This window comes from Populus euphratica, unplaced genomic scaffold (assembly GCF_000495115.2).
Source record: "Populus euphratica unplaced genomic scaffold, PopEup_1.0 scaffold775.1, whole genome shotgun sequence".
Lineage (NCBI taxonomy): Eukaryota > Viridiplantae > Streptophyta > Magnoliopsida > Malpighiales > Salicaceae > Populus > Populus euphratica.
The window spans coordinates 52,370-64,845 of NW_011500646.1; the positions used below are offsets into that span (position 1 = coordinate 52,370).

Below are 12,476 nucleotides of genomic sequence, written 5' to 3' on the forward strand. Positions count from 1 at the left end.
CTGACAGGGGAATTGAGGCCAGAATTGAAGGAAACCATGACTAATCTTCATCAACTTGTTTCATAGTCTAATATATAGCCGATTAGTAGTTCCATTCGTATTGGCTAGTGGCAAAAAATTACACAGATTCCTTGCAAGCATCCACGCTAACAAATCACCATAATAGGTTTTCCAGATTGCAGCGAACACTGTTACTCAAGGAAGTTTTTTCCGTGTTCCAAATGATTGTCTTTTAGTATTTCAGCTAACATGTAAAAATAACAGCCTAACACTATCATAACCTGTGAGTATTTTCTGTGCTCTAAACTGCTTATTCTCAAAATATTAGAGTCCACATAACTTCAATAGAACTGAATTCAACGGCTCTCAACGAAATCAATTGACACAACTGATCTAATCAACAGAGGCAGTCATCTAAGACACCATGTTTAACTCCATGAAGTTCATACCATTGAAATCCCAAAAAGACCCTCTCAGAAATTTTAGTTGCCAGTGTCATTGACGTGCTGAACAAAATTCCGAAGCAAACAGCCATACCACAAAGTTAACCAAAACTGCAGCTCATTTCAATTATAATTTCATATTGGACGATAAAATAATTAAAACACAAAACATCAAGCAAACAAACCCAGGGCACTGCCAGGATTTTATTAATCCTCCCAATAAATAATAATAAATAAATAAAAAGGTTCAGTCAGAAAACCGGAACACGTCAAATTCCACGATCTTAAAGTCATATATAAGCATCTAATACCAACCATGTCTTGTCCGACTCTGTATATCTCAACGGCTTCAGGATTGGAAGACCACTTTATGCAGTGAAATCTTCAGACGGTTGGAAGAAAAAGGTATACATATAAATGTCTAACTCTAAATATAACGTGTGACAAATGGGAATAATCATAAGGACACCCCTGCGACCAAAAATAGAGCAATAGTAGACGTTGCATGAGCTTCAGCATCCTGCAAATGGCATTCACCCTCCCCCTCATGTAGACACACATCAAGCATGTACTTTGTGCCATCAGTCAAAAATCATGTTTTTCTCCTGGAGTTGGGAGGTAATCTGACCCCAAAGATTTTTAAAAAGTAGCTGAGGGGCAGTATGGGGAAGTAAAACCAAAATCCCCCCCTGTTAAAAACAGCAACATCATGCCACAACAAATAATTATGGCATAAAAAGGAACACCCCCATAAAAACATGCATACCAATGAACTCATGCTACCAGCTCAAAGTCATAAAGAGTTTCTTAGTTTTTTTCTCCCTTTATCCCCATCTAATTTGCTTCCTATTTTCCACAAAGGAAACTTTGTTCACTGTGCCAAGGCAAGACCCGCTACCTTCAACAAAAATGCAGGGTATTCTTCCCCTCAGTCCCCATCTTCCTCCATGAGTCTATTCAAGTAAAATGCTTGATCCACATTTCACTTTAATTTCTTGCTGAACTGGGAAGATTCAAACCTCCATGAAACCTTATTTCATCTATTCCTTTGCTGCTAGATAGCTGTGACTGGCTATTCAAATCCCCAGGCAATGATCTACCAAGAAAAGCTTCAGAATGAATATCTACTTGACTCCTTGCTTTGATGTGGCCAGTAGTCATCTCCTGCGAAGAGATGTCTTGGACATGGGCTGCCAGCATGTCATGTCCAGACTTCTCACCATACTAAGGGCTTGAAACATTAGGAAGCTGAACAGTAGTTGTCATGATCCACTTCATCCAATGATTTCGCTTCCTTACCTTCTCACCCTAAAACACAAGGAACAGGAAAATGGAATTAGAGAAGCTACAGCATACACCACATTATTAAAATGTGATAAACTTGGCATGTGCATCTGAGTAGGCTTCTACATTTAAAAGGGTTTGGAATTGAGGACCAGAAACTAGTGAGGATCTGAAAGAACAAAAACATTAGCTTGTAACTAGCAAATTTCAACAATAGCAGATATCAATGAAGTACAGAAAAAGTCACCTGCACTTCGACGACACTAGAAGTTCTTATAGCATCCAGTATAACATGGATATTGTCAGTCAAAAGAGAAACCTGAACCATAAGCCACAGGAAGATAGTGTCTTCATGTTAATAGCATATGAAATACAGTAGCAAAATCAAGTCACTGTGAGTTGCACATCAATTAATAAATCATTCATCAATTTCTTTCGACGTCTTGAATGGGGTAAAACTCAAAATCTGTATACTCCCTACTAATTAAATAAATGCAGCTTTAAGACAAGATTTCTTGTTTAGCATTTCATTTTATAGCTGCACACACAAGCATTCAAAGATAGGAAACAACCGAACAGTGCACATGCTGACAAGCTTGACATAACAATAGAGATATCAGAAACCCTCAAAAGTAATTTAAAAGACAACATACGAGAACAACGAAGGAAACACAGTATGTAGTCCTGACCTAAATCCCAATAGATCCAATGCTCATGGAAGCAATCACAGCATTGCATGGAATAAATATTCATGTTTATTTCACAATATATGACTAAATCTGAAAGTGCCATCATGAAGAATGCTATTAAATCAAGTAAGAAAACCATCACTCCTAAAGACTAAACTTATATCGTCAACATCCCAATGAAAACAGATTTTCATTTAACATCATCTTAAGCACTGAACTGACAATTGGTACTAATTAGGCATGAACCTAAGCAGCAAATAACTACTTCAATCACAAATTATGGGCATTAAAATTTATATCCTGATAATGCAGAAACTCAGAGAAAGAAACACATGTATAGCAATGGAAAACTTTGCAATTAAATCTGCATTGCTTCTGTAAGATATTACATTAAGAAATGTAAATAAATCAAAGTCAATATGATATTGCATATAAGGTGTAACAAATCAAAAATACATTTTTATCAACTAACTGACAAATGAATCTTCATTACAACATATCCCAAGTCAACAGCCAAAAAATGAGAAACAAATGTAATCGCCATTGCTATAGACAAGAAGGTTTTGGATACACATCCAATAATCAAGCTCTATTTATCTAGACAAAATTAATTAACTAACAGACATTTCTCTGGTTGATTGCATCAAGTACATGCACACCTTGCTCACTATCATTGACAGCATCAATTCAGAAAATACAGAATAATAAGGTGGGCCTCCATGCAAAAGTATGATTGCTCTATTGTAACCTGAAGGCTATGAGCTCAATTTGCAACAACCACCCTGCAGAGACGGGGAGAAGCACTGTATATGACTCTCACCAAACCCTCCCACAATGCAAAGTCCTCATGTACTGAAGCACTCATATTTTGGAAAAAGAGAGAAGATTATGTGCAAAAAGAAAAATCATTACTGTATAGTTCCATTGTTGGGGTTATTTATCACCGAAAATTTCCATCATTGCAGAGACACCAATGTACTTACAAGTTGATGAATATAAAGATGTCTTTTCCATTTGATGCAGATGACAGGGGGAAAAAAGCAAAATTATAGTATTATTTTAGTATTTTGATATATACCAGTGTTGTCGATGGCAAAAGACATCATGCCTGTAAAATGCCCGAGGTGCTAGGCACTCGCCTGAATGAACCAAGGCAATATGCTATAAATTAAAAAATATATATATGTAATATTATATTATATAAATCTAAAATATATATCTTTCCAATTAAGATTAGATCAATAGAAAATCAAAAGAAAATATAAAATACCATAACATAGTAATATAAAGTTATATTTTTCACCCTTAAAACAAAATAAGATAATTCTATGGAGTAAGTAGCCAAATAGATTAAAAAGTAAAACTAAATATCATCATCGATATTCATAAAATTTGTGGCTGGTGTTTCTCTTCTAAGGGTCTATTTGGAATTGTGGTAGCGATGGTGGTTCAAAGTATTTTTCGCTTTGAAATGCATCAAAACAATGTTTTTTTGTTTTTTTAAATCATTTTTGACATCAACACACCTTAAAACATAAAAAAATTATTTTTAGCAAAACAAATTCAAAATTTTTGGAAACACGCCCAAACAGAGCCTAAGTGTCATTCATTGTCTATTTGTCTCCCACTTTAATGATTTAAAAAAAAAATTACCCTAATCTTTGTTTTCTACCAAAAAAACCCTAAGTTGTTTCTTGTGGTAAATTAAAAAAATGGGCAAACAGGCCATAACATAAATAAGTTAAAAAAAAAATCCAACAAAAATTTATGAAATTCAAGCAAACACTAGCCTTAACACCTTGCACCCACTCAAAAGCTGCTCGCCTAGGTAGCACTTCATTGAAATTCAACACCTGAGGCTAATAAAGGTGTTGGGGCCTCACCTGGAGCACCTAGGCAAGCACATCAATGCCTTTTGACAACACTGGTATATACTTTTGTAACTTCCAAACATGCTTGAAATTTTCTAGGACGTTGTTTTTATTATATGTTTTAGTCCATTCATAGTCCTTAATTAAGTAGGTTTTTCCTATATAGGAATCTAAGTCCCTGTTGAACTTGGAGTACTAGGAACTCTATATAAAAGCATGTAATCATTCATCGGAGAATTTGAGTTTATGAACAAATTTTTCACCTATATGCTTTATGGTTGTATGAAATAATCATCTTAGTGATAACTCCTAAGAACCTTTAGTACATTTTAGTCCTCCTAAGTGTGACTCTTAGAAAACCTACAAAGGTGCCACTAGCAAACCTATTGCTTTCAGCAATCAAACCCCATATATCCCTTATATTTCTTTAGTTTCAATTTATAAACTCCCAAATCCTTTCTTCTTAAATTTAAACCTTTAAATCCCTATCTTCCATGCCCTAATCCACCACAAAATCTTAGTAAGACATAAATCACAAAAAGTTGTCCTGCATCATCATTCATCCATCCTAGTGAAATTTCAGTGGAAATTAATTTGACATTCCTACAAGATACTTTGACATATTATCTAATTCATATCTGCGTACATCTGGATTTTCAGCTAATAGTAACTCATGGCCCACAACATTGGTACTTAATCAATAATATAATAGCAAAACCAAGGGAAAAAAAGGACCAACCATGCAGCACGTACAAGATCAAACATAAATCTTAAACAATATCAACTCTCAGAAGAGAATAGATAACAGAATAATATTAGGAAAACCAATTAATCAGCTACGAAGTACATATTCTAATAGTTCTTCTCAACCTGTAAATGCAGAAAAAAGAACAGGAGAGAAAACAAAGTTGGAACACCGTATGTAAACAACCATGACACTGAAAAGAACATAATCCAGACTCCTAAAGAATCATAACTACTAATGCAAAGAGCATGTCTACAAAAACAGAAAAAAGGCACATTTATACTCCAAAACATGGCATGAAAATCACACAAGAAAAAAATACTTCATTGGAATAAAAGAAGTTTCTAGAAACAACTTCAAGCTTTAGCTTATTCAATGTGATAACAATCATTGATAAAAAAAGACATGACCTTAATATGCATGCTCTAGTTAATACGCATCAAAATCCTCGTCTGAAATGCTAGCAGTAAAAACCTTACACCGCTATTAACTGTCAGTCTGTCACAACAGAAACCAAGATATCCAAAATGAAAAAAATAAAAATAAAGAGCATATTTGGATAATTAGGAAGCATTTATCAAGCATAGCTATAAACACGAGAGAAAAATTCATCATATAAATAAATAAATAAATACCATGACTACCCAAAAAAAACTCACTTTGTTGAAGCTTGCTATTAATTTAATAGGCACCCAACCTTGATCATCCATGTTCCTCCGCAAGTATATATCTTTGACTAGATTTTCATTACTGCAACAAACATTTTTGAGGAGCAATTTTAGTTAACTTCCCATTAAACTTCATTGTCCAGACACAAATAAACTACAGGAACATGTGTACAAAAGCAAAATACCAAAGATATAAAAAAGCAGAAAACCAAAGAAGCACCTGAAATAATAATCTATCTGATGCAATATCCTAATGTGCAACTGAGGATCTGAAGGGAAAAAAACAGTATGAGTTGGTACTGGAGCTGCAATAATAGGCACACCTCTCATAGAACCTGGATGTGGAGAAACATAATACAACGGCAATCCCATATCTGGAAACAGATTGGGATATTAGAGCAGACCCATGTATTAGCCACAACAGAACTGTAAACAGATGTGGTTTACCAGGGAAACCCACAAGGCCAAAAGGCCGCACTGGTGGGGGAGCAATAAAGGGAGAGGTAGCAGGTGTTGGTGGAGGCGGTGGTTGATGCCTCATATGCCTTGGGGCAACTCTTGGTAATGGCTGCATGTGACCATCCCTGCTAAAATTTGGATGAGCATTCCAATCATGATTTGCAAGATCTAGATCATTTCGCCTGCCACCATAACCGTGATGGTGAGAACCATCTCCTCGAGAATGTAGCCCACCATTACAGTTCCTAAATGAAGTGCGCTGCTGTTGAGGATGATCATTAGAGCCACGGGATTGGGAACTCTTTTGTGCATGATCCCTAGAAGAAGAGTTATTTAAATGTCCTTCCCCTGCTGCGCTCTGTGATCCTGGTGAATGAGTGCCACCATTAGAAGCTGTGTTAACACCTTTACACTTCATTGATTTCTGGCGTGCTGGTACTGCATTATTTGGAGTTGAATTAGGGTTTGCAGTATTGTTAACTTGTTTCTGTGAAGATGAGGATGCAGTCTCAGTTCCCTACATTAAATAAACAACATATATTAAACATGCACCCATGTATGAGCAATCTGGTAATTGAAATGAGTAAGCATTAAGCATGGAAACCCTTCATTTCATTGCTGAATTCAGAGAGAACCACGAGTCTTCCATTTACTTTTTTAGTTACGAAGGAAGAAAACCCACTCATTCATATTAAGTTTATAAATCAATAACCCCAAGTTGATTGAGAAATATCCAAGTTCGTCCTCGGCTAGTTTGGGATTAATGCTTAGTTGTTGTAGCTATTGCTTTGGTATCTACAAATTCAACAATGCAGCAAAATTAAGATGACTAATCAGGCACCTAAAAACTCTCTCCTGAGTGTTAACTTTCTTTCCAAGAATTTATACTACGCTAAAAAAAAGACAGATAATCCTATCATTCCCACTTATCCCATTTGATTAACATTTAGATAACCAAATACGCCCTGTTTCGATTAAGTTTCCCAGAACCTGCAAAATTGAGACAGGATGATCAATCAGATAAACCGTACTTTGATGTTTGTTTTTTCTACCCACTATACCAAAATTTTAAGCAAGCAAATCCAATAATACATTTTTTGTCCCCATCCTTTCCCAAAATAGCCAAGCTAATTTTAAGGGGGGAAAAAAGAAAAAGAAAAGGAGAGAAATTTTCTTGTTTCAGTTGATACAGCTGAATTAAGAGAGATTAACTGGTACACTCCCATTTTACAATAGTTTTGTTTATAAAACTTAATACACTATGTTAATCTTAGTAGACAACTAATAAATATAAGAAAAACAATATATCTTGCATCCATGCCAAGAATTCAAGAAAATACCCCAATACATTTTTCATCTTTCACTCTTTTCTTAGAACTATATATATATATATTTTTTTGTTGTGTTTTGGACCCTACAAATTGAAATGCATCGATTAATATAAACAAGTGAATAGCAAAAGAAAAAACGGTCACTTTACATAAATGTTCTTTTTGAAACTTTACACTCTAATCTCAACTACATTATCAAAAAGATTTTACCATACGATCAAAACAAATAAAATCAAAATATTGCATTCAATCAACTAATACAAAAATAAAATGCATTAAATTAACAAATATTCCATTTTATCGACCAAATGAAATAAAATTAATCTCTATCAAACCTGGGAAACAGAGACGGAAGATGATGATCCATCAAATAATAAACCTTTCAAAGAATCCGCAGATGATTTTGTCAAAGAAGAAACCCTAGCAGCTGACTCAGATAAATCAGGCCAGGAATCAGCCCCCATAACACTCCCAATCTCTACAAGACCATTACCAGCCGTAGATGGCTTGTTCCATACCGGTCTCTTGCTCACATTATTCTCACTCTCCACACTCTCTTTCTCCGCCACGAAAACTGCAGCCGCTTGCTCCGCCTCCGTTGAAGCATTAGAAGAAGATTCCGATTCAACACCACGCACGATTCGTGTCCATGGAGGAGAAACTTGCTTACCGGATCCCCGCTGCGATTGGGGACTGCCCACCTGATTGCTGTTGCTGATGCTATTGGCGGCGATTGTATGGCGAGGAGAGTGATCGGCTGCGGTGCTGGTGATCGTGTTCGAGTTAGTGAGGGTTGCCATGAATTAAATTACTAAAAAACCAAAGAGTTAGGGTTTGTTTGTTACTGTTAGTGATCAAGTTTTTGTTGCTGGTCCACTGAGAGTGGCAAAAAGGAATTAGATTTGTGAAAAAAATTGATAGGGGGAGAGAGAGAAATTAGGGTTTCGATTTTTTCTGATCAGGTGAGAGAGTGAGATTTTTGTTAAAAAAATTTGGAGATGAAATTAGACAGATCGAAGTGCGACAGTGGTGTTTCTCTCTCTCTGTTTTTCCTTTTTTTTTTTTTTTTTTTACCAAATTATACCGTACTTTAAAAAGGGTTGAAAAACATTATTACCAAATTATACTGTACTTTAAAAAGGGTTGAAAAACATTATTCAATATTGTGTACAACTGTACATTAACTCGTTATATGTGGATTACATGCTATTGAATTTGGTTGAGTAGCCGTACGGAACGTTATTGGGTTTAACTTTGCCGCCATTAAATTATTTTTTATTATTTTTATATACTTTTTTTATTTATTTTTTATATGATAAAATAAATAAATTGATGTGAATTTTTTCATGCTATATAAAAGTTAGGTGATGATATTTTTTTTTAAGTTGAGCTAAACTTTTTTATTAAAATATATGTTTATTTTTTTATTTCAAAAATATTTTAAAAAAATTAAAAAAAATTATATATTTAATTGAAATTAGTATTTTTTTTATATTTGTGTATTATTTTGATATGATGATATAAGAATCAATATTAAAACATATTATCTGGATAAAGTTTTAAAAAATATATTTTAAAAATAATTATTATATAATAATATAATAACTAGCATATTAACCCGCATTCTGCGGCAAGTAAAAAAAAAAATGTAATAATGCTTAAGTTAGATTAAAAATTCTGTTTACACCATTACTATCTTCAAATAAAGTATTTTCTATAGTAGCATCTTAAATAGCGTATAGCAGAGTAACACCCAATACACCAGTAATAAATTTCATTTCCTTTAAAAAATTTTCTTTTAAGATATTTTCAATTTTATTTTTTTATCTTCTTTAAAAAAAATTTCTTTTCTCTTATTGAATTTTTTTCGTACTATTAAAAGGAAATAAATTGATGTGACTTTTTTATATTGTATAAAAATTGGGTGATATTTTTTTTTCATTTCAGGTTGGTTTGAATTTTCTTATTAAAGCATGTTTGTTTTTACATTTCAAAAATGCTTTTAAAAAATATTAATTTTTTTATTTTTTCTTCATTTTAAATTAATATTTTTCTTAATGTTTTACCCCATAAGCCATATCTAAGGCTATTCGATTTGGCTCCCCAAGCAGACCCAAGGTTATTGGGTTTGGCTCGGCAACATACCTAATAGCATTAGGTCTGACTTTTACGTCGAACCCAAGGATATTGGGTTTGGCTCCGCAACCAGCTTAAGACATTGAAAATCATGTTTTATATTTTTTTAGACTTGAAATAAAAATTATTATTAACCTGTTGTATTGCGGTGCACAAGTCAATATGCTAGTTATACTTGTAAGGATTCATTTTGATCTTTATGTTAAGGATTTTCCGATATAAACCCTATTTTAACAAAAACTTTTTAAGCAACTACTAATAATTAACAAAACTTAAAAAGCCTTAGAAAAATATTTTCACTTCTAGTGAAAATATTGTTCACTTTTAAGCAACTACAAGATTTTGTTCTTTCCACCAAAAATTATTGAAATTGTTGCAGGGATGGTAAGGTTTTTTTTGCAAGTTCCCTCTGTCATAATCAAATTCATCAAGAATTAATAGGGTTTTTTTGCATTTTAAATTTGTAAAGAAACAATCAAAATACTATTAAAAGCAAAATTTATAAATTGGCATCCAAAGTTTTTTTTGTATTTTCATACTTGTTTTTTTCTGTTATTGTTAAACTGACTAAAGGACAATTTAATATTTTAATAAATATAAAATTTAAATAAAAAAGTGGTTCACTTGTATGGTAGTGCTTGTTGGTGACCAAACACTAGGAATAAAAAAGTGGTTCACTTGTGTGGTAGTGCTTGTTGGTGACCAAACACTAGCCTTCATCATGTTATTGAAAGTGTCGTATTATCATCTTTCTTTTAGGATATCATGTAATAATGCTAGAGAGGTGGTATAATACTGGTGACATTGTTTTTCTTCTCGTTCCACTTTTTGCTATCATCCACTTGAAAATTATATTAGCCATACAAAAATTCAAAGTTGTCTTTTTATTTATTATGAGGTTAAATTTCATTTTTATTCTTTTGATTTTTAATTTTTTTTGTCTCTTCTATAAAATTTTAATTTGTTTTCATATTCATTATTTCATCCCAATTTGTGATATGTGATATTTTTTAATTTGATTTTTATTCTTTTAATTGTGTTATATTTTTAGTCTTTTATTAAATTGATTTTTCTTTTCAATTTTACACTTCAATTAAAAATTTATTTTGATTTTGTATTTCAATTTTGATCCTTATTCTTTTAATTTTTTTATCCTTTAGTTAAATTGATTTTTCTTTTCTATTTCAACCTTCAATAAAAAATGAGTTGACATCACTTTTACATTTTTTCTTTTTAGCTTTCTGATTAGTACTTAAAAGTACATTTTTATCATGGTTTTATATCATCATTTTGCACTTGAAGTATCAATAACTCCTTAACTAAAATATGTTTTATAATAATGTATCTAATAATATAAGATACCTATAATTTGTGGTAAATGTCTATTTTTAATGCAGGTCTATCACATAAATGAAAGGATTGATTGATGACTTGAAGAACTTAAATTGCAAGGATAAAGAGATGGCCAAACTTAGAAAAGAGATGTCGGTGCAATCCAAACTGGAACACTATTCGGTAATTGGGTCATATTTGGAGCTACAGATCTCAAATTTAGGTCCAATTTATATGGATGGAAAGGTAAGACATAGACCTACAACTTTCATATGGAGCCCAAGATCTAAAAAGGCCATCATCAAGTCCAAATTGTAGCAACAACAAAGAAGCCCGAATTTGTCTTCCAGCCCGAGCACTGTTCGGTATTTTGGCCATATCTGGAGTTCTAGAAGTCCAAATGAGCTGAATGTTTTACACAAGAAAGCTGAGACAATTGCCTACAACTTTCATGTTTGCAACTGGCTCCAATTTGGACGTTATCAATGACGTTTTGGGCAGACAAGAGAAGATAAGGATTGTCACCAAGTCAAAAGTTGGTCACCCACTTATCAATTAGTCATCAAATCAATAGTTCCCAATTTTGGCCTATAAAAGGAGGCATTTGCCATGCATTTAGGCATCTTGGTTTCCAGATCAAGATCATGCTCTTCCTTTCTCTCTTTGTATTTTTTATGCTTTGTTTTCATTAATATTAAGTTTATGCCTTTCATTTCCTTTCCTTTACTTAGTTAACTTTTATGTTCTTATTTTGTTTATCTATTTTGCTTTCTTTCATTATGTCTAGCTAAGTTAATTATGTCAAGGTGAAAAGGTTACACTAATGGTGTAAGAATAAGTATAATGTAAACTTAATATGGACTTTAATGTTTGATACTAACATGTTTTATATTTGTTATCTTGTTCACTCTTTAATACTTTGCTTGTTAAATGTCTAATCTTGATTTATGTTGTATAACACTTGGTACAACAAATGCTTGGCACTTTCATAGCCCATAATGTATGGTATAACCGACACCTGAGCTATGAAAGGAACTTGATTTGTTGTTAACATAAGTTATAATCATGAATGCTTGACGAGATTTACAAGTATTAGCATTAATTGAATAAGATGACTAATGTAATCATGTTAACAATATATAATCTAATTGGAACCTCCTTTGTGTGTGGTTTCCAATTCAATAATAAGAGTTTATACTATACTTGTTTGATATACCATTAGTGGAACCTCTAACCTTGACATTTGTTATTATTATTGTTTAATCCTTACATTAATATTTCATCTCTAAGTTCTCATCATCATCATCTTCTTCTTCTTCTCTTTCTTTATTATTATTATTATTATTATTATTATTATTATTATTATTAGTACTATTATTATTATTATTATTATTATTATTATTATTATTATTATTATTATTATTATTATTACTATTGTTGTTGTTGTTATTGTTGTTTTATAATTGTTGTTTATAATTTGTACAATTAACCTCCCTGTGGTTATTAATATTATTATTA

General features: G+C 32.5%; 1 protein-coding gene across 2 annotated transcripts; it reads right to left on the reverse strand.

Moving 5' to 3' along the window:
* Positions 1-614: 614 nt before the first annotated feature.
* LOC105115832 (la-related protein 1C-like) lies at positions 615-8,581 on the reverse strand. Of its 2 annotated transcripts, XM_011012871.1 has the most exons (6): positions 7,826-8,580; positions 6,148-6,676; positions 5,921-6,074; positions 5,692-5,782; positions 1,975-2,046; positions 615-1,751 (listed from the first exon to the last, which is right to left on the reverse strand). In XM_011012871.1, the coding sequence occupies exons 1-6, from the start codon at positions 8,288-8,290 to the stop codon at positions 1,668-1,670; spliced, it is 1,395 nt and encodes a 464-aa protein (XP_011011173.1). In that variant the 5' UTR covers positions 8,291-8,580; the 3' UTR covers positions 615-1,667. The 2 variants fall into 2 exon arrangements, with proteins under 2 accessions (XP_011011173.1, XP_011011174.1); XM_011012872.1 differs by lacking the exons at positions 615-1,751; positions 1,975-2,046 and adding an exon at positions 4,057-5,530 and having other exon boundaries at positions 7,826-8,581.
* Positions 8,582-12,476: the final 3,895 nt, after the last annotated feature.